Source organism: Balaenoptera physalus (genome assembly GCF_965194825.1).
Source record: "Balaenoptera physalus genome assembly, chromosome: X".
Taxonomy (NCBI): Eukaryota; Metazoa; Chordata; class Mammalia; order Artiodactyla; family Balaenopteridae; genus Balaenoptera; species Balaenoptera physalus.
Genome location: NC_138903.1, coordinates 28,867,206 through 28,891,424, shown reverse-complemented (window position 1 = coordinate 28,891,424; position 24,219 = coordinate 28,867,206). Strand labels below are relative to the sequence as shown.

Here is a 24,219-nt window from a genome sequence, read left to right as displayed (position 1 = left end):
CTCAGAATGGAATGCCAGTATGGCACACTTTCTTCATGTTTCTAGAACAGTTCTCTTGTCATCCATGCCTCTCAGGCTTCCCATTGAGATGTTGTGTTTTGCAGCTTTCCCTCAAAGCTTCCCTTCTGAACTATATAGGCCACTCTTTCTTTGCTACCAGTCTCCTGGATATATTAGGCTCCAGAGGCCATTGCCTATAAACTAGACCTGACATTTCTTGCCCTTCTTCACTCACCTTCGATAATCAAGCTGTTGGTATTTAGTAGCAATTCACACCAGCAAATTCAACCCCCTTCAGTACATATAGGGCCACACAAGACCTTTGACTGAGTTTTCCCCAAATATTTTACGGATTTTGACCCCTTATCTCTAACTTCTTACCATATTTGTTTATCACTGTGCTTCTTATTTATCAGATATTTATAAAAATAGTAATACCTAACAGTATTACCTACTAGTGTCCAGAACTATGCTAATATTTTTCCTGTTATTTTTCTGGTATTGTTCTATGTACATTTCTTGTATTAGTCATTGAATCTGTACAACTGCCCCTTTGACATTTATCCTGTCATTATCCCTCCTTGCTGAAGAGAAAACCTGAAATTTAGAGAAGTTTAGTCACTTAACCAAGGTCACAGAGTTCCTAAGACAGAGAAGGATTCTCTCCCAGGTGTTTTCACTCCAGAACTTCAGATCTTAACTATTACCATGTGCTACCTTACACTACAGTGTTCATCACTATTCATATTAATTTAGTATTTCTTAATAACCTTGAAACAGTGTTTCACTATCCAAGTGGAAAAACTTTCCTAGCTCTGATTTTCCAAAAATAATGTAGCTTGGGTTTTCTTCAGTGCTAGCCACTTTATTACCAGTCTGAAAGAAAAGGAAAAAATATATAAGCTGCTCCCAGTATAAAATACAGAGCAAAGACAAGAACATTTCATTGGCTTTGATTTCCCTAGAGTCCACCTCCAAACTAATTTACTTCCTATTCAAGGAAATCATAAGTTCTAAATAAGATCTTATCCAATCTTTACTTTTTTCTTCCCCTTGAATGAAAAAAATAAGTAAAACTTATTCACCTGGCAAAGCCTGAATACTTTATATTTTTCTTTACCAATTCCACAACCTGTATAATTGTTATTGAGAAGGACTTTTTAAATTAAATCAATTGCTCAGCTGTGAGGATAATCAAAATCATTTTGAAAGATTGTTAAATGTATATTAATGAAAAGTTGGAAACTTTGAATTTTTCTATCGTGGTACTATATAAAGTATCCACATTAGGATACTTTATAATTTATTTATAAATTCTACTTATAATTTACAAATTATATTTATAATATCATAAATAATACTTTGGCTCAAATTGTTACCCTTAAATTAGTTTTATTATGATTGAAATCGGCTTCTTGTGTTTCTAATTTTTCTTTTTTTCTTTTTTCCTTTTTGAAAAAAAAAATTTAGCTCCTAGTCAGACTGTTACTCTGGTGACACAACCTGTGGTTACCAAGGAAACTGCCATCTCCAAACTAGAAATGCCATCTTCCTTGCTGTTGGAGGTACCTGCTCTGGCAGATTTCAACCGGGTTTGGACAGAACTTACCGACTGGCTGTCTCTGCTTGATCGTGTTATAAAATCACAGAGGGTGATGGTGGGTGATCTTGAAGACATCAACGAGATGATCATCAAGCAGAAGGTATGGGGGAAAAAAGAGAAAAGCTGGCAGAGGTTTATCTTTAAAGTGAAGATTTTCCACAAGTCATTTCCCACCAGTTTTTAGGTAGCTCTTCTCTGTTAGCCAACACACTACTCTCTCAACTCTGTTCAGTCTAAGTATGATCAAGGAAACAAATTAATGCAGTTGTCTAAAACAACCATAAATTACAAAGGAATAATACAAGTAAAAAAGCTTAGCCCTTAAAGTATAGTTGGCTTAATTAAATTCACTAAACAACTGGTATTTTTAAAACCTATTTTATATCAAATAAATAGCTCATTTGAGCTGTTTACATTTGAACTGTTTGTTTTGGCACTCTGCAGCCATAATATATTACAGAATCAAATATAATAATCTGGGAATTGGTTATTCACTCTTCTGAGTTGTCCGTGCCGATTCTCCTCCTCCAATGATAAGGATAATTGAAAATAAGCTACAAATAAAAAAAGAGAAAAGTAACAAAACATAATATATTTTTAAATACCTTAGATCTTAATATTCATATTTATTTAATGCCATACTCAAATAAACATGTTTTTAATACAACGATTGCATTTCTCAGCCTCATTGGAATCCATTCTGCAAAATTATGACATCAGTGAGAGACATCAGAATACATTGACATAAATATGGTTTACTTAGCTAAAACAAATATACTATATATCTTTTATATTTCTGAATGAATAAGAAAAGTAGATTTGAAAGGTTTATATGCTATAGTTTTTTCACTTGTAAATGATGTTCAAGTCTTTTCTAAAGAAGTAATAAATTGTACTGAAGTTGTTTAGCTGTTATAGAACTACTTTTTGTAAAAACAGGGACTAGGGCAGACAGATTTCTTTTTAAAATGAACTTCAGCAATTCAGTAAGAATGAAAATAATTTAATAGTAAACAACCTGCATTTAAAGTGTCTTAATCTTAGACTCAGAGGACCTGAATTCAGTGGTAATTTTTTCTCATTTGCAAATGGCATGATTGTAGTCAAATCATGCTCTGGATCTTGGTTTCCTCTTCTGGGTACAAGGCACAAAGGATTCACATACACCATATAGTGTTGGATATGTGTGAATATAAAGATATGTAAATATTATATAAATATATATGTATAGTTTGTTTTACTACTGCTTTATAACAAGTATTAGTAGCCAAATTTTTCCAAAAAAGCAACTGAAACTCATAGATGTCACACTCCTAATAAGTAGCAGAGCAAAGATTCAAATCCAAGTCTGTTTGGTGCCTAAGCCTGTGTTCTTACTATGTATACTGCCTGCCAGTATTAACTGTAAATGTGGCTACCATTTGGTGATATATATGTGTATTTGAATATATAGTGTATGTCAGACACAAAGCTAAGCATTTTACAATTGCAGTGTGCTGATACATAAAGAAACAAGAGGTACATTCTTTCACAATATCATATTGAGCTATTCCAGTACTTCCGGGACTATTCCTAACCAGAGGAGACAGTATGTTATAATGTTTAAAGCATGGGCTTTGAAATTAGATTCTATGGGTTTAAAGTTTGGCTCCTCTACTATAGCTGTGTGACCTTGGGTAAGTTATTCAGCCTCCCTGAACCTGAGGTCATCTATCTATACAATGTGGATAATGATACTATCTTCCTTATAGGTGGTCATGAGGATTAAATTAGGTAGCACATGAAAATGCTTCCCATCTTGCCTTGATTACTGCAAGTATTCAACTAATGTTAGTAATTAATATTAGGTTCTAAGCAAACTATGTAAGTCTGCCTATTCATGGTATTTGTGTTGTGCAAACTGTATGTCATATAATAATATTACATGAAAATAAGAGCTCATTTCCACACCTGGACCCCATTCTGCTAATGACATTATGGCCTCCTGTAAAAGCCACTAGATACTAGAGTGGGAAAGATAGTCCACACTCCTTTGTAAAACGTTTGATGCCTCTTCAAAGTGATAGTCTTTAACTACAGGTCCAAAAGTAATTCAGAGGAGAAGTTCAAGTGCCATGTCTAGGGTCACAGAAAGCCAGTACAGTTGTCAGTCCCACAGGGGATTGGTTCTGGAATCCACCATGGATAACAAAATCTGCAGATGCTCAAGTCCCATAGTTGGCCCTCCATATCTGTGGATTCTGCATCTGTGGATTCTCCATCTGCAGATACGGGGGGCCGACTGTATTTTTATTGAAAAAAAAATCCCCATGTAATTGGACTTGCATAGTTCAAACCTGTGTTATTCAAGGGTCAACTGTATTATAAATGTTCACACACACACACACACACACACACATACACATATACACCTGTAATCTCTCTTCTCTTGCTAAATAGTGGGGATGATTTTCCTGCTTCTTCCCCTTATATTAAAAAAAATTATAAAGATATTGTCAATTCCTGCCTTGTATAGCTACAGTCACTAACTGGTCAGTAAAATGACCCTAAATAAACATTAAACAAATGTGTGTGTGTGGAGGGGTATAAAAAAGAGAGGTGAGTTTGGGGAAGTATTGATTGTAACATCAGGAAAGAAATATTTCCTCTATATAGAGTTTTAAAGCAATTCTAATTTTACTGTTTGAGGTGTGAGAAATGATGCAGTGTTCCACATGTGCTTTATAAACTGTAAAACACTATCAATGTCTATTTCCTCATATATTCTTTTAGTAAATTTTTATTGAGCGACTACTAAGTGCCTGGGAAATACAGAGTTAGATAAGATAGGAATGCACAGATTAAAGAAGATGATGGGAATAAAAAGCAATAATAGCACTGTGATAGAAATAAATTTCAGGATAATACCTAGCACATACTTAGCATTAATGATGCTAGTCACTGACCTAAATAATTTGTGTGTATCATTTCATGCTTACAACAACACTGTGAGATTTATACTAAAGCACAGTCAGTGCTTGTGTAAGTAATGTTGTAAGTAACTTGCTCAATGTCAGGTAGTAAAAAGATAGCAATGAGATTTGACCCTAAGCAGTCTGGTTCCAGAATCCCCACCCTTAGACACTGTAGTTTTCCACTTCCCTGGGAATCCTTGGGCGATGGTCTAGGGACTTACTTCATGGAGAGGACATCTAACTAAGCCAAGGAGGAGAAGAGATGTCAGGAAAAGCTTCTTGAAGAAGACAAAACCTAAGCCAAGCATTAAAGAACAACTTGAAATTAACCAGGTAGATAAAATGACAAAGGCGATCCGGCAGAAGGAACTGTGCTTTTCACTGAAGTAAACAGTGCAGTATGTGATAGAAATTGTGATTCCATCTGGCTGAAACTGAGGGGATGAGGAAGAAATTTATGAGGTTGCATAGAGAAGGGTAGGACTAAAAAATGGGGACCCTTCCTTGCCAGACTAAGGAGGGTTTTAAAAAAATTATAATTGACATACAATATTATAATAGTTTCAGGTGTATAACCTAGTGATTTGATATTTTTATCTGTTACAAATTTGTATGATTTAATGCGTTAATACGTTATAAAATAAGCCACCATGCAGAACTATTACAATACAGACTAAGGAGTTTTGATTATGGCCTGCAGGTGGTAACAACCTTGAAAGGATTTTAAACAGAGAAGTAAAATCATCAAATGTAGTGTAGTTGCACATTAGGTAGGTTTCTCTCCATGCAAGCAACAGAAAGCACCCTCTGATTAAATCAAGCAGAAAGTAAACACTGTAATTAGCTTGAAGGCAATGGAAAAAGACCTAGAAAAAGAAAACGGACCTGAGTATGCCTGGGCATTTAGTTAGCAGGTACTACTTGAGTCTCTTTGTGATCCTCTTTTGCTTTATACTGTGTAACTGTTCAAAATTTAAAGTCCTGGGAGGAGTCCAGTTGACCATGCTTGGCTCACACCCCCATCTCTTAGCTAGAGGAGAGCAGAGAACGTTGATTTAAAACCCTTTCCTTCCAAAGCTCCTTACACTGGGGGAGAGATCATTTCCTCCCCACTCCTCCCAATGTAAGCAATATGTTTATCTATTTTAACTTTGCAATATGGAGACCTGAAATAAAACTATTTATGCCCCAGTACTCTAAATATAAGTTTGTTTGACACCTGCACATACAGTAGTTGGTTCTCAAAAAAATATAGATTGCGAGGGAGCTTCAAGATGGCGGAATAGTAAGACGTGGAGATCACCTTCCTCCCCACAAATACATCAGAAATACATCTACATGTGGAAAAACTCCTAAAGAACACCTGCTGAAGGCTGGCAGAAGACCTCAGACCTCCTAAAAGGCAAGAAACTCCCCTTGTACCTGGGTAGGGCAAAAGAAAAAAGAAAAAACAGAGACAAAAGAATAAGGATGGGACCTGCACCTGGGGGAGGGAGCTGTGAAGGAGGAAAGGTTTCCACACACTAGGAAGCCCCTTCGTGGGCGGAGACTGCAGGTGGCGGGGGGGAAGCTTCAGAGCCACGGAGGAGAGCACAGCAACAGGTGTGTGGAAGGCAATGCTCAGAGGTTCCCGCACAGAGGATCGGTGCCGACCAGCACTCACCAGCCTGAGAGGCTTGTCTGCTCACCTGCCGGGGCGGGTTGGGGCTGGGAGCTGAGGCTCGGGCTTCGGAGGTCGGATCCCAGGGAGAGGACTGGGGTTGGCTGCATGAACACAGGCTGAAGGGGGCTAATGCACCACGGCTAGCCGGGAGGGAGTCCGGGAAAAAATCTGCACCTGCCTAAGAGGCAAGAGACCATTGTTTCGGGGTGTGCGAGGAGAGGGGATTCAGAGCACCACCTAAACGAGCTCCAGAGAATAAAATACAAGGGAATCCCCATAAGGTTAACAGCTGATCTTTCAGCAGAAACTCTCCAAGCCAGAAGGGAGTGGCAGGACATATTTAAAGTGATGAAGGAGAAAAAACTACAACCAAGATTACTCTACCCAGCAAGGATCTCATTCAGATTTGACGGAGAAATTAAAAGCTTTACAGACAAGCAAAAGCTAAGAGAATTCAGCACCACCAAACCAGCTTTACAACAAATGCTAAAGAAACTTCGCTAGGCAGGAAACACAAGACAAGGAAAAGACCTACAATAACAAACACAAAACAAAGAAAATGGTAATAGGAACATACACATTGATAATTACCTTAAATGTAAATTGATTAAATGCTCCAACCAAAAGACATAGATTGGCTGAATCGATACAAAATCAAGACCCATATGTATGCTGTCTAAAAGAGACCCACCTCAGACCTACGGACACATACAGACTGAAAGTGAGGGGATGGAAAAAGATATTCCATGCAAATGGAAATCAAAAGAAAGCTGAAGTAGCAAGTCTCATATCAGACAAAATAGACTTTAAAACAAAGACTATTACAAGAGAAAAAGAAGGACACTACATAATGATCAAGATATCAATCCAAGAAGAAGATATAACAATTGTAAATATTTATGCACCCAACATAGGAGCACCTCAATACATAAGGCAAATACTAACAGTCATAAAAGGGCAAATCGACAGTAACACAATCATAGTAGGGGACTTTAACACCCCACTTTCACCAGTGGACAGATCATCCAAAATGAAAATAAGTAAGGAAACACAAGCTTTAAATGATACATTAAACAAGATGGACTTAATTGATATTTATAGGACATTCCATCCAAAAACAACAGAATACACATTCTTCTCAAGTGCTCATGGAACATTCTCCAAGGTAGATCATATCTTGGGTCACAAATCAAGCCTTGGTAAATTTAAGAAAATTGAAATCGTATCTAGTATCTTTTCCGAACACAATGCTATGAGACTAGATATCAATTACAGGAAAAAATCTGTAAAAAATACAAACACATGGAGGCTACACAATACACTACTTAATTACCAAGAAATCACTGAAGAAATCAAAAAGGAAATCAAAAAATACCTAGAAACAAATGATAATGAAAAGACGATGACCTGAAACCTATGGGGTGCAGCAAAAGCAGCTCTAAGAGGGAAGTTTATAGCAATACAATCCTACCTTAAGAAACAAGAAACATCTCAGGTAAACAACCTAACCTTACACCTAAAGCAATTAGGGAAAGAAGAACAAAACAACGCCAACATTAGCAGAAGGAAAGAAATCATAAAGATCAGGTTAGAAATAAATGAAAAAGAAATTAAGGAAACGATAGCAAAGATCAATAAAACTAAAAACTGGTTCTTTGAGAAGATAAACAAAATTGATAAACCATTAGCCAGACTCATCACGAAAAAAAGGGAGAAGACACAAATCAATAGAATTAGAAATGAAAAAGGAGAAGTAACAACTGACACTGCAGAAATACAAAGGATCATGAGAGATTACTACAAGCAACTCTATTCCAATAAAATGGACAACCCACAAGAAATGGACAAGTTCTTAGAAATGCCCAACCTTCCGAGACTGAACCAGGAAGAAATAGAAAATATGAACAGACCAATCACAAGCAGTGAAATTGAAACTGAGATTAAAAATCTTCCAACAAACAAAAGCCCAGGACCAGATGGCTTCACAGGCGAATTCTATCAAACATTTAGAGAAGAGCTAACACCTATCCTTCTCAAACTCTTCCAAAATATAGCAGAGGGAGGAACACTCCCCTAATTCATTCTACGAGGCCACCATCACCCTGATACCAAAACCAGACAAAGATGTCCCAAAGAAAGAAAACTACAGGCCAATATCACTGATGAACATAGATGCAAAAGCCCTCAACAAAATACTAGCAAACGGAATCCAACAGCACATTAAAAGGATCATACACCATGATCAAGTGGGGTTTATCCCAGGAATGCAAGGATTCTTCAATATACACAAATCAATCAACGTGATACACCATATTAACAAATTAAAGGAGAAAAACCATATGATCATCTCAATAGATGCAGAAAAAGCTTTTGACAAAATTCAACACCCATTTATGTTAAAAACCCTCCAGAAAGTAGGCATAGAGGGAACTTTCCTCAACATAATAAAGGCCATATATGACAAACCCACGGCCAACATCATCCTCAATGGTGAAAAACTGAAACCATTTCCACTAAGAGCAGGAACAAGACAAGGTTGCCCACTCTCACCACTATTATTCAACCTAGTTTTGGAAGTTTTAGACACAGCAATCAGAGAAGAAAAAGAAATAAAAGGAATCCAAATTGGAAAAGAAGTAAAGCTGTCACTGTTTGCAGATGACATGATACTATACATAGAGAATCCTAAAGATGCTACCAGAAAACTACTAGAGCTATTCAATGAATTTGGTAAAGTAGCTGGATACAAAATTAATGCACAGAAATCTCTTGCATTCCTATACACTAATGATGAAAAATCTGAAAGTGAAATTAAGAAAACACTCCCATTTACCATTGCAACAAAAAGAATAAATTATCTAGGAATAAACCTACCTATGGAGACAAAAGACCTGTATGCAGAAAATTATAAGACACTGATGAAAGAAATTAAAGATGATACAAAAGATGGAGAGAGATACCATGTTCTTGGATTGGAAGACTCAACATTGTGAAAATGACTCTACTACCCAAAGCAATCTACAGGTTCAGTGCATTCCCTATCAAATTACCAATGACATTTTTCACAGAACTAGAACAAAAAATTGCACAATTTGTATGGAAACACGAAAGAACCCGAATAGCCAAAGCAATCTTGAGAAAGAAAAACGGAGCTGGAGGAATCAGGCTCTCTGACTTCAGACCATACTACAAAGCTACAGTAATCAAGACAGTATGGTACTGGCATAAAAACAGAAATCTAGATCAATGGAACAGGATAGATAGCCCAGAGATAAACCCACGCACATATGGTCACCTTATCTTTGATAAAGGAGGCAAGAATATACAGTGGAGAAAAGACAGCCTCTTCAACAAGTGGTGCTGGGAAAACTGGACAGCTACATGTAAAAGAATGAAATTAGAACACTCCTTAACACCATACACCAAAATAAACTCAGAATGGATTAAAGACCTAAATGTAAGGCCAGACACTATCAAACTCTTAGAGGAAAACATAGGCAGAACACTCTGTGACATAAATCACAGCAAGATCCTTTTTCACCCACCTCATAGAGAAATGGAAATAAAAACAAAAGTAAACAAATGGGACCTAATGAAACTTGAAAGCTTTTGCACAGCAAAGGAAACCATAAACAAGACGAGAAGACAACCCTCAGAATGGGAGAAAATATTTGCAAATGAAGCAACTGACAGTGGATTAATCTCCAAAATTTACAAGGAGCTCATGCAGCTCAATATCAAAAAAAACAAACTCAATCCAGAAATGGGCAGAAGACCTGAATAGACATTTCTCCAAAGAAGATATACAGATTCCCAACAAACACATGAAAGAATGCTCAACATCATTAATCATTAGAGAAATGCAAATCAGAACTACAATGAGATATCATCTCACACTTGTCAGAATGGCCATCATCAAAATATCTACAAACAATAAATGCTGGAGAGGGTGTGGTGAAAAGGGAACCCTCTTGCACTGTTAGTGGGCATGTAAATTGATACAGCCACTATGGAGAACGGTATGGAGGTTCCTTAAAAAACTACAAATAGAACTACCATATGACCCAGCAATCCCACTACTGGGCATATACCCTGAGAAAACCATAATTCAGAAAGAGTCATGTACGACAATGTTCATTGCATCTCTATTTACAATAGCCAGGACACAGAAGCAACTGAAGTGTCCATCAACAGATGAATGGATAAAGAAGATGTGGCACATTTATACAATGGAATATTACTTAGCCATTAAAAGAAACGAAATTGAGTTGTTTGTAGTGAGGTGGATGGACCCAGAGTCTGTCATACAGAGTGAAGTAAGTCAGAAAGAGAAAAACCAATACCATATGCTAACACATATATATGGACTCTAAAAAAAAAAAAAATGGTCATGAAGAACCTAGGGGCAAGACGGGAATAAAGACACAGACCTACTAGAGAATGGGCTTGAGGATACAGGGAGGGGGAAGGGTAAGCTGGGACAAAGTGAGAGAGTGGCATGGATATATATACACTACCAAACGTAAAATACATAGGTAGTGGGAAGCAGCCGCATAGCACAGGGAGATCAGCTTGGTGCTTTGTGACCACCTAGAGGGGTGGGATAGGGAGGGTGGGAGGGAGGGAGACGCAAGAGGGAAGAGATATGGGGACATATGTATATGTATAACTGATTCACTTTGTTATAAAGCAGAAACTAACACACCATTGTAAAGCAATTATACTCCAATAAAGATGTTTACAAATAAATAAATAAATAAAATGATATCATGGAGATAAGTAATAAAAAAAAAGAGGATGCATTTATAGTACAACAAAATGTTATTCTTCGTTAATAATTATTTTTCATATTTCATATTGTTCTAATCAATTTTGCTCCAAATATTGCAATAATGACTCAATCTTGAATATATTGTTAAATATTTAGAGCTTTATATTTACACATATTTCACAATAAAAAATTACAATATAAAAAATGTAGATTGCTTTATGGATAATGTGAATGAAATGTGATAAAGAAGCTTCATTTTTAACAGAGATTAGGGCTGGGGGATTTTAATTGTCACTGTGGAGCCTCAGAAATTAGAGATGATGTAATAAAACATCTTATGACTCTGGGAAAACTTAGTTTCGAATTTATTAACTTCAGATCAAACTTTAGACATGCAGTGATTAAAATATAGTCCCCAGAAAGGGAATAAGGACACGGCATTTGAATAAGTTAGCTTTTCATAGTTCTAGACCTTGAATTGAAAAATCACACATTTGATACTAAGTTTCTGTTCTCCTTTAGCATAAATTGTTTAATTAAATTCTTATTTTAGAAAACAGGGGGCTGCTACCATTTAGAAATGAAAATAATTTTTACTAAGTGAATTACATTAAGCAAAAAATGGAAGTTAAAATTACAGCTATAATTTTTAAAAGATTGTTAAATGTAGCCATTTAAAAAATTAAGCAGCTCGACTGCTTAATTTTAGAGTAAAAATTATACCACTGTATTGTAGAGGAATAGGGATGTGTGTGAAATATGCAAATTAAGCCTTTAAAAGTAAAACATACATGAAGCTCTAAGTTTATTTTCTAAAATTGTGAATTAATAGCAGAGGATGACTTGTAATTTATAGTTTAGTGTCAGAGAAATCTGATAAAAAAATGCTTTTCCTATTTCATCACATGTTTAAGTAAAATAGCTCTGAAATAAAATTGTTGTGACAGTTATCCACAGTTTTCTTTTACTGACATAATCTATCCAATGAAGGAGAAAATATGTCTAGAGTTTTTCTCTGAAAGTTATGATTAAATATGACCCTTAGGGAAAGGAAAGAAGGAGAGACAGAGGAAGGGGAAGAGGGAACGAAAGGAAGAGGAGGGAAGGAAGGAGGGAAGAATAGGAAAAAAAGAGAGAGAGGGAAGAATAGGGAAAATGGAAGGAGGGATGGAAGGGGAGAAGGATAGAGAGAGATTGGGGATAGAGAGTTGTGGCTGGCAGATCTGGGGACAGGTTGTGGCAATGGATAACTGTAATGTTATCAATAGGTAGGATTTAGGTGGCCATTTGATACTGTTATTTTTTCTACTACTGGTCTCTGATTGCCTGTGCTAAACAAATTATAGTCTTTTTTCAAGTCATCTTGGCCAGGTGTTCAGGGTAATTCACCACTAAATCTGAACCACAGGCACTTGTATTGAATAAAGAATCGGCAAAGAGTTTTAGCTCTAATAAGACCTCTCCAGATTGGGGTTGAGACAAATTGGCCAATCTGGACAAGATGATAATAGCATTGTTCAAGATTAATTTTTAGCTGCACATTATACTGCTACCTGGGAGATTTCATTATCCAAAGATTGAACAAGCAGTCTTAGTGAGTACAGTATATATTTAAATGGGAAATAATTACTTGGATGTGCTTAATTTTTTTATTGTTAAGGTCAAAGTCTTTAATAAAAATTCTATGATTATTTTTTAAACTCTGGCTATATCTACACAGAGAGCAATTGAATGGCTCCAGAATCATTCTGATTATAACTTTTGCTGAATAAATTCAGCCACAATCTGATGACAAAAGAATTTGTCTAGCATGGACTTAGAAGGATTAGTGGAACAATGTGGGGGGAAAATGGCACTGACTGTTTAAACTAAAAACAAAACAATGTTTCTTGGTATTATTCTATTGCCATGAGCATAGCAGAAAAGTGGGTATTACAAATAGTTTTTCCCTCATTCAATCAATGAGAAAGGTTACAGACAATATAGCAACATGGTCTAAGGTCACTTAGTGAATGTAAATGCCCTAACGTAAATACAGACCTCGTGGGGAATAGATGTTTCTTCTTTTTCTTTTTCTGTGAGCCCCACCACGCCCCTTCTTAAACATCTCCTCATTTCTCCACCAAAGTTATAATAGAACAAACTAAAACTAAACAGTTTATTTCCATTGGTATCCAACGGATTTCACAAGTTAGATGACAGTCATCTTAGTGTGAAGAGATTGATGATTCTGTTTTTCTCTTTTCTCAAACAACCATTCAGCCCTGATCATCTCATCTGTTCATTTCTGCACAACCTTGTTTAAGAAGCACCGTACCAGAGTTTGCTGTCTTTCCATATATGGAAGGTGTATGTTGCATTCTACAAAGAATAATGTTGTACTATGTTTGGCTGAAGATATTTTCAAATTTGTACTGCAGTTATCTTCTGACAAATGTACATGTCCCCTGTAGAAGGCTCATAACTCTGGATCACTGTTCTACATGCGTGCAATTTTCTTTCCTTACCTTATGAGAGCCAAATTCACTGTTATTTTCACTGAAGATTGTTAAAATATGTCAGTGTCAGTAATATGATTTATACTCTTATAGATCATGGCAAAATTAACTCCCATAAATACAAAGCTCATAGTGTTGCAAACACAAACAGTTCCCATTTTCAAAATATTATAATAACCTTTTTACAGAAAATGGTATCATACACATCTTTTGCTTAAAGATAAACATAAGCTTTACCAAACCACATATCCCAATGTCTGTGAATGGAAATGCATATCTTACTACATTTCAGTTCAATTCACTGTAAAATTTTGTCAAAACTTTATCAGGTAAAACTGAACCATAATATTTACATGAATTCTGATAAAAGCCAGTATATTGTGTTTTCAGTGAAATACCAGTGGGATTCTGATAAGGAAGTTTATGTTTGTTATTGTTTTTAAATAGTGGATTATATTTATAAATGTCCTTGCTTGGGTTTAGATAGAGATTCCTTTATATGAAATGGCTTTTATTTTTTTCATAAAAATACCTAAAATCTGGGATCTTCCTTCTTCTATAAGAAAGCAGTATAATTCAGTGTCTTTTAATCTTTTTTGAAAGCTGCATAATGTTATTATACCCTAAATATTATTACCTGCTTTGGGAGCTTTTATCATTTGGGGTCCTTGATGTCTATAATTGAAGTTACAGTGTGTTATAAAGTAGGTTCTTATTACCCTGAATGTTAGGGTAATGTTAGATAATGTTAATGTCAGGTGCATGGTTCTTTGTTCATTCATTCCTTAATTCAACAAATAGTCTTTGAAAACCCATGTTACAAAGAACATTAGGAAATGACATTGGAAAGAGATAGTGGAATAAGAGTTTGGATTTAAATTTGATTTCCTGTGTATGTCAGCGAATAATTAAGAAAGAGATAAACCATTGATCACACATCACTATTAGTAAGTGTTTTTGTTCATTTATCCACAGTTTTCTGTATATGATTACTTGGGTTACAGTGATAAATATATATATGTATACATAGTACTAAAATACCTATAAAGTGGTAGATGTTTTTAATAGTCTACTAATATTTTCTTTCCTCCCTCAAATGCCTACTTTGGAGACCCCTGACTTACAATGTCATGTAGATTCATTAGAAATATAATGACTACCTTTTAATGGCTTTTGATATAAGACTGTTTTCATTCATCTGTTATTTATTGAACACATGCTGGTGAAAGACATCAATGTTATCTGCTCTCGGGGATTAAAAATAAGAATAACTTAGGCTCCAATTTTAGAGTGTATCTTCTGTGAAGGAAGCATAAAAAGCAGAGTGATAATTGCCACAAGAGAAAAAAACGCTATGGTGTTTTCATTCATATACGTATTAGAATGAATGAATCATTTATTTTCTTCCTCTTAATATGTGCCTCCCTCCCTGATATAGAAGACAGTTAAACTAGACTTCTCTTTCCAGATGTCTTGTTAATTTTTATTTAATAACCTAGGGATGAAAATTTATTTTTGCATATGTTCTAATGTTTTAAAATTTCATAAACTAAGCTAGTTGGTAAATTTCCGAGGTGATCATAGCTTCACTGTTTTTGAGAGAGAGGCAGTAGCATGTTGGCTGTGTTTTGTGCACTTTTATCAATTTACTAAAAATAGTACCAGAGTTCCTAGAGTGAATTAATCACTAGAGTGATTAATTCTTTACTAGATTTATAAAAATGACTTTAAATATAGTTTTAGTAATTCATAAAACCTTCCAGATTTCCTTATCTTTATATTTTATATTCTGTGTAAACAGGTAGCATCATATTCAAGAATTATGTATTTCCTATGATTTATTCAAGGAAAAAATATCTTCTGTATTATTTATCTCAAGATAATGCTTTGAATTACCTGACATATTCTCCCTTCAATTATGGCAGCAGGATAAACTTTGTAATGATAGACTTTACCCTCCCTCCACAAACTGATTTCATCTCTGTTAAGCTCTAGGATTATTTTGAAACCTTCCAAGTAGAAGTAAGAAAAAATAAAACCATGGAGAAGGGTTGGGGCAAAGAACATAGATCAATCTCTACTTAAGAAAGTGGAGAGAAGAGAATAATTTACCCTTAACTCCTTCATGCTTTTTCCCCATAAAACTGAAAGGACTAGAGTATGGTGAGAGGGAAAATAATCTGTAGCAACTCTGCTGAGGCTAAGCTTTTCTGTCATGTCATATTATATGAAAATTATAAAAAGCTGCCACTTTTAGAACCATGAATGCACTTTGAGAAATTTGACATAAAAATCAAACTGCCACTTTACCACACTACCTATGTTCGATTTTATTTTATTTTTTTTAGTTATTTGATAGGTGTTAGGTACTAAAAGGAGACAGTTATTGGGGGCAGATAATAGCAGTTGGAAAGAATGCAAGCAGGCAAGAAGCTATATATAATGAGATTTTACAATAAAATTGTACTCTAAATCAAAATGAGGATGTATTTTATTTTTAGCATTAGGAAACTTTTTAGATGAGAACTGTGCAACCATTTCAAGGTATGAGTTCTAATCAAATCCAATTATGAAGTAACCACATCAATGACTTAGGGTTCCTTCACACTCCTTAAAGTTGATTACAATGATTAGAAATGTAGAGTTGACTGGTTTGTCAGAACATTGAAGCCTTTGAGGTCTTGCCCTGCCTTCTCAGTGAAATTTGTTTTGAAAGCTCCAATCGGTATTGGTCTTTTTAATCAGTGATTGACTACAAAATTATTTTGTCCTTTAACTGTATGTTTTCTTGTAAAGCTGCTTCTATTGTCTTGAACCTTCCTTTTTTTTTTTTTTCTTAAATCCTACCCACCCTTTTTACACTTTATTTTTTACTTTTTTTTTTTTTTTCGCTGCATTGGGTCTTTGTTGCTGTGCGCAGGCTTTCTCTAGTTGCAGCGAGCGGGGGGCTACTCTGTTGCGGTGCGCGGGCTTCTCACTGCAGTGGCTTCTCTTGTTGTGGAGCACGGGCTCTAGGCACGCAGGCTTCAGTAGTTGTGGCACACGGGTTCTAGAGCACAGGCTCAGTAGTTATGGCGCACAGGCTTAGTTGCTCCGCGGCATGTGGGATCTTCCTGGACCAGGGCTCAAACCCGTGTCCCCTGAATTGGCAGGCGGATTCTTAACCACTGCGCCACCAGGGAAGTCCCATGTCTTGAATCTCTCTTATAAACATTTATTGTCATTTGACTTTTTATATTTTTGTATTTTAGCCCTTGAAATGATTTTAAATTCCCTTAAAGACAGGCATAGTATTCTATTTGCTGTAGCAGCTAAGGACATACTAGGTGTTTTACAAATATTGTTGACTTACTTTATCTTCATAGATGACTAGTTTTACTTAGCATTTGAGATTTAACAATCTGTTATAGAGCTGTTTGCATATTTATGTTTATTTTATTTTTTAAATGCAGCATGATTTATGTCTGTTTTTGGTCAGTGATGAATGAAAGACTCCTGGGAATTAAATTTGCCACATCAAGCAAAAACAATTATAATTTTAGACTCTAAGAATTTTAGGAATTAAAGGACCTTTTTTTTCCCAGGTAATACAGTTAGGATTGTGTTTGGCTGCATATAACAAAATCCTCTTAACAGTAGCTTATCCAGATAGGAGTTTATTTTTCTCACAAAGCAAGACCTTCAGAATTATGTATTCCAGGGTAGGTCCAATAGCCACAAAATCATGTATCCCAACTCTTCCTTTAGCCATCCCCAGCCATCCTCAACATTTGGCTTTCATTCCTTCCTGTGGTCTCAAGATGGCTCCACTGCCACAAAGCACTATGTCTTTGTCTTAAAATGGAAAAGAGGGGGAAACGGGGAGAGTAAATGCATGTGCCCAGGTGTGTCAGCTCCTACTTAAAAGGAAAGCAAAAGCTTTTCTGGCAGCTCCACATAGAAGAGGTCTACTTACACCACAGAAATGTGTCACATGACCTCTCCTAGCTTTAAGAGATCCTGGGAGGGTAGAGTATTTTAAATAAGTAGTTGTGTTTCTTTATTTATAATTCAGAATAAAACTGGTGACCTAATCCTAAAACCCTGCTGTTCTGAACAAAATTTGGATTTTTTTAGTGAAGAAGGAAAGAATGGATATTGGGTAGGCAACTAGTTATGTCTGATAGTATACTCTTAACTAGAGCATATTTCTCTAGTTTAGACTTAAGTAGCTTTTAATTACCTAAAAATGATGTGATTGTTTTCCTGTCTTCTTAGTTCTCTCATTGCAGATGGCATGGAGGTGTGAATGTGAAAGAATAACCCTTGGATGAATGTTTAGTAGTAGACATCATTTATTTTACTTGACAATCAGACTGTACCAAGGTCACTGAAAACAATGTAAATTAAGTGGAAAATTAAAATGCATTGTGTTTATATTTCCTCTTCTGTTCTCAAGGAATCACTTCCTAATTAACCACAGGTGTTGTCTGTAATTCTCTAAATCTGCAATGTCCAATACAGTAGCCACTAGTCATATGTAGCTATTTAAATTCCAGTTAATTAAAATTTTTAAATCATTTCTTTAGTTGCACTAGCCACATTTCAAATGCTCAATAGCCACATGTGACTAGTGACTACCATATTGGACAGCACAGATACAGAACGTTTCCATCTCTGCAGAAAGTACTATTGGACAGTGCCGTTCTAAATAGCTCTAACACATTAAATTAAATTAAAGAAAAATTATATTATTCATTTCTATCTTCCTACCTCTGAATATTTTTTAAATTGGAGAAAGAGAAAGCGATCACTTTCATCATAGCTTCAGTAGCCTGACAAATTCTGAAGCGGTCCATTAGCATCAATATACATAGCATTAGGTCATTAGTTTTCATATTCTGAATAATTAAGACCCAAACACACCCGTGGAGTTCAAGCAATAATGTAAGCAATTAAAAGATTACCTGTTCTAGCATGATGATCAAACAGGAAAACAAGTAATAGGGCCCATTTAATATAAAATTTTTTTTTTAAATCAAGTTTTTCCTCCTTGTCTGTGTTGCGCTTTTCATAACATCTTATAACTCCTTTTCATGGTCTTCTTGAGCTTTCACTGCAAGCCCCAGTGTTTACTTGGCCACCCATGTTCGCTTCATTGCAGCGCTATCCCAAGACCCAAGTACATAGATTTTTCCTTCTTCTTTCTCATCACATTCTCCAGCAAGAGCAACCACTATTGCCTTTCATAATTAATTGAGATGCTGTAAAAAAGAAAAAAAAAAGGAAGATGATGAATGTTAAGATTTTGACTAGGGAATACACTATTTTTCCTAAGTGAGAGAATATCTTAACATTTCCCCGGATGTTTTCTGAAACACTAGATCCATCAGATGTCAAGAGATATTTGTCATGAAAAAGTCAGATAAGCTGAGAAATGTACATGGACTTTGCCTGTCATAAAGATCCACAATGTACATCCCCATAAGCAAAGTCACTGAAGAGTCCTGCAGGATTGTTAGCGTCATTTAGGTCAGCATTTCTCAGTCATTTCTCCATGGAAACCATTTGTGTGGAATATCTGGAGGACCACAGTTCAGAGAATATTAATATATCTTAGTCACATGTGCATGTCTCTGTGAGTCACTTGATTTCTCTACATGCAATTGTTTTTACCAAATTAACCTTTCAGAAATCTTTCTTCTTGGCACCAAGTCTGTAATGTGGAAAGTTGTTGGTAGGATAGCAGTTTTGCCTCTCATTTTTATATACCTACCAGGGACCAAGTAGCTAGGCATTCTCCAGAATGAATATCTGAGGGAAAGAATTTAGCACAGCATTCTATAAAATTAGTGTTGTCTATAAAAATATATTTATACATTATAATAATTTATCGTTAAAATATTAGTTATTAAAATCCTCATGAAATTTTACAGAGAAGCACACAATATAGAGCAGCATTTAAAGGCATTAAAATGCCTATATATGTTTTAGCATTTTTCTGTATAAAACCTAAAAGACAAAAATCGCACACTTTCCACATTTTGTTTGAAATGGAAAGCTTTGTCTCTTCCTTTGCATGTTCAGTTACAGAGATCTGCAATGGGAATATAAGAAGAACCAATTTCTATTGATATTTATTCTCATTCATATTTAATACTTCATGTTTTCTAAAATAGATAATGTATTAGTAAAGTAGTACGTGTATAAAATTTTGAATAAATATGGATTGGTACGTGTGGGCCAAAATTTTTTAAATGGTAGGTGTGCGCAGTCAAAGTTTGGTGACTACTATTCATCAATGTGTCAGATGTCAGCTGTCACTGGGCCTATTATTAGGTACCCTTGGTACTTCTGATTGTTTTACTAATTGTTCCTTCAAGAGAACCTATCATATGATATGAAAGATCTTACGTAGACTTAGCTGATATAAAGGTCTCTCTCATTTATTTTCTTTAACTCTTCTTTACTAAATAGAAAACTACTTTTTCGATATAAAGCAGAGAGATGGGAATCACAGATGTTCCCCAAGCCTTTGCCTCTTTAAATATGTTTTTTACAACCAGAAGGCATGTTCTACCTTATTTCTCTTTTTTCTCTGACCCTTAAAGCTTAGGTTTCAAAGTAAAAGTTAATTTGTTTTAAATTGCTTAGAAATATCCTTTATTTGACCAACTTCCAAATTGCATCATATCTGCTTTTAACCTTTTGTGTTAAACTTCTTATCCAATTTTTTAAGACATAAAAAATGTCATATCTGTTTCTTTAAAAAGGTATATATATTAATTTCCTTACATTGGAAGATTCTTCAGATAATTTAGTGGTTATAATTTTAAGCATTTTGAAAGGTGGGGGAGGGATATTTTTTGATCATTTTGGTTTTTTTGATCTCCCAGTACACACCTGCTTACTTCAAATACCTATAATTATGTGGCAGTTCATTGTATGCGATCATGATACTCACTGGTATTTTTCAACCTCCTGTTGTTTTTTGTTCTTGTTTTTCTAAGGTATAATCCCAATGCTAGAGCCCTATTTTAGTTCTCTTTTTTTCTCAGTTTTATTTATATTTTGAAATCAGGATCAGGTGGCCTACAGTTCTCTCAAGGAATAGAATATATAACTGATCTGCAAATTCTCTAAAGCTGAGATGCAGTTTTTCTTTCTCATATTCAGAAAGTATGTAGTCAATTATAGCTTTCCTATTAGAAGAGCAATTCCTTACCCCCAAATATTATGACTATCTAGTCATGCTATCACATTCTTAAATTCTACCTTTAAGAATGAATTTATTTGGCTTTGAGCATTGAATCTAATTATTCTCTGTTGACATGGAAATTTCCTAGAATAATCATTTATAACCTTACAGATAAAACTCAACTGAATTATTTCTCAACTCCAAACATGTAAGAAATGTTAGGTATCTTTGGTTTTTTTTCCTGAATCAAATAAAATTTGGCTCAGAGCCTTTCTTCTAGGGTAGTTGGGGAATCCAGCATCTTTGGTCATTTTTCAGGGTTCCCCCTTCCCTTTAGGATCCTTCAAAGGTCTTAGAGAGGCTTATGGGTATGCAGAAAAGAAATCTCCTAGTTGATATTACAATTTTACCTTTTTTCTTGATAGGAGTCTCAAATATTCTAGGTCATTTTCTAAAATCCAAGGTTGTCCAAAACAAAGAGCTCTTAACACTTTTTGGAGGGAAGGAAATCCAGACTTCAGGGACACAGCCATGCCTGCCATCTAAAAGTGAAAAGGGAAATATACCTGTTTTTTTACTTTTAAAGACAAAATACAGTTACTTTCTCAATCAAGTTATCTTACAACCCTGTTCATCAGTTTTTAGCAGGCTGCTTGCTAAGAGATTCTGAAAGAAAGCAACAAAGGGAAGCTAAGGAATCCTATGAGGGGTGAGATCTATATGTTAGTTCCTACTGTCTATGGGGCTGTCACAGCTAGGGGGCTGCTTCAGGGCATTTGCCTGTCACTGAACTTACAAAGAGGAAAAATGGGGCTGATTTTAAAAAGCACCTTATAGTCCAGTCTAGGATTTATTGACTAAATCATAATAAATTTAAGAAGGAAAATGAGTGTCATTATTAATAATGCCAGACAGTAAGTGTTGTCCCGGGTAAACTTGATATATAATCACCTCATCTATAGATGAAGAGAGAAAATTAAACAAGTATCAACACTTTGCAAACTGAATTATTTGATGTATAGATTCTTTCTTGGAAAACCTTAAGTTAATGTTTTTTATAATCTATTTGAGAAAACCAAAAAGAAAATGGGCAATTGAGGCATGATGAAATAGATTCTATGATTGGGTAAAAAGAAGGTATTCCTTTAGATTAAATCTGGCCATAAATGAGAATATCTTCAATTGCAACTAATAGAAAATCCAATTCAAACTGGCTTTAATAAGAAAGGGGCTTTATTGACTTATGTAACAAAAAATTGTGTGGGCTTCAGGCATGGCATGCTCAAGGCTCCAACTTCATTGCTCAGTTTTGCCCTTTAACATTTTCATAGCAGTTACAGTATACATTTCACATGTCACACTGTATTAAAAAGGAAAGAAAACTTTCTTGACCCTCAAATGAAAGTACTGAGCTTCTCCCTGATTGGACTAGCATATGGACTAACATAAATCCATCCTGAACAAATCATTGTGGCAAGGAGGATGGGAGTTCCTACCCTTATTCCTTGGTTTCACAGAATGAGATGATGTGAAGGTTACCAACACACCTACTCTAGTCACTACTTCATGTTAAAGGGAGCTGACAGTTGGTCAAGAAAGGTTTCCTAGAGGAGCCAATATTTAAACCAAATGTAATTACTTTACAACCAGACTAACAGTCTTATAAACATGGTTCATTTTTTTGTTTCATTCTATTTTCCTGTTTCTTGGTAGTGTTTCATAAGTAATTCTGAAATGAAAAAGCTAAAAAGAGAAAGAAGACACAGGATACTATCTCTTTTGTCATTTCAGAAAGAATACATATTCATTGTCTTTCATTACACATCAAGAGAAATGGAATGTATTTTATAAATGTATAAACAACGATTTCCAACTAATAAACAGGAAATATTTTGTCATTAACTTATTTCATTCCTTTTTTCTTTTCCTGTTTTTCTTTGTCAACTCTTTGATGACATCTCCAAATATCGGCTTTTATTCATAACAAAAATTGAGTATCATAGTAAAGCACACTGTTGTTGTAATTTGGATACTCCACCCTCTCCTCAATAAGAGGAACATTAATACTAAGTGAGCATTTTTCCTTTTCTCATGTTTGTAGAAATAGCATGAGCTTTTCTGGAGTCAGGCATCTAAAGCCTTGCCTTGTGTGTTATTGACAAGCGGTACAACCTCTCTGATCCTCAGTCTGAGCATCTGTAAAACAGGAATATAAAACTCTCTGTCACATTGTAGTTATCAGGCACACTTTAAGATCTCTGTAAATAGATTTCAACTCTGCAGTTGCATTTGTTCTACCTGTGTGTTACTTCTCCTCACATTTTCATTTTGTTTTAACATAGCAGTGGTATTTTACATTATCCATCAAGGTAAACAATGAAAGTCACTCTTTAAAACAAATATTAATTTTAGATGACTAAATAGGTTTGTATGGAGGGTTCTTCTTGCTAATCGTGGCAATTACCCTAGCTGAAAAATTATAGACACTTGAAAAACCAATTAATCATGAGTGATTTTTGCAGCACAAATAAATCAAACTTTCAAATCTGAGATGGAATCAAAAGGGCAATGGTAGTGTTTCAAAGCCCCTTGTCTTTTGGTGCTACAAATTTTTAAAAAGAGGGAGATAGAGAATCTTGTTTCACACTAATTGTTTTCCTAGTGCTTCAGAAAATGTGTACTTTCCTAACAGATGAGAATTTATTTTATTTTATTTTTTTAATGATGATACTTCTTTGGGGGGGAGGGGGCGCACCAGCCACGTCCCATGCGGGATCCCTGACCGGGGATCGAACCCGTGCCCCCTGCAGTGGAAGCGTGGAGTCTTACCCACTGGACCGCCAGGGAGGTCCTCTCATAGATGAGAATTTTTAACTTGGATTAGACAGAAACTCTTGGAGTGTAGTAAGAAGGGCACCTTCTGTTGAAAGAGGTTTTCAGACAGCAGTCTGATGAGTGTACCTCAGGTCAAAAGTGAGGTGGTTTTGAGAAACTCAGTGGCTAGAGACAGGTGTGTTTGAGCCCAGGGAGATACGCAGGGCGTCCAACCCACTTACTTTCTTCCAAATCATTCTTACCTTAAGTCCCCAAGTGCTTGATGAAGGAGGAATGGGAAGAAAATGTGCATGCCATATAGGAAAGTTTTGCCCCTATACTATGGAAATTTTGGAACAGAAGTGTTATAGAAGTTAGTGCCAAATGCCTAGCATTTATGTGCTTAATGATAATGTCACTGCCTGGGTTCCTGGGACGCAAGCCCTAAAATGGCAGGTGAGCGTACAAAATGTTTGTTTGGGAGTGTTCTTGGAGTCAACAGTAGGGCAGAAAGAGAAGTTGGGCTGTGATGCAGTTGCAGTGGAGGCCTCATCTGGCCCTTCAGGGAGTCCTGAAGCTGTGAAGTGATGCTTCAGAATCGTTGTGATTTGCGGGGAAAAGACTGGACTTGTATTACTCCATGTGATGTCACTTACTGGATGTGGCCTTCTCAGGGACAGGAACCATTCTGTAAAAAAATATACCCAGGGAAGTGATAATAGGAAATCAGAATCTTGAG

General features: G+C 35.6%; 1 protein-coding gene across 5 annotated transcripts in view; it reads left to right on the top strand.

Moving 5' to 3' along the window:
* DMD (dystrophin) overlaps positions 1-24,219 on the top strand; it is a 2,259,822-nt gene that overhangs the window by 1,789,092 nt on the left and 446,511 nt on the right. For all 5 annotated transcript variants that reach the window (XM_082446317.1, XM_082446321.1, XM_082446320.1 and 2 more), the window contains one exon: positions 1,471-1,703. In XM_082446317.1, coding sequence (XP_082302443.1) covers positions 1,471-1,703 — 233 coding nt within the window. The remainder of the gene's footprint in view (positions 1-1,470; positions 1,704-24,219) is intronic.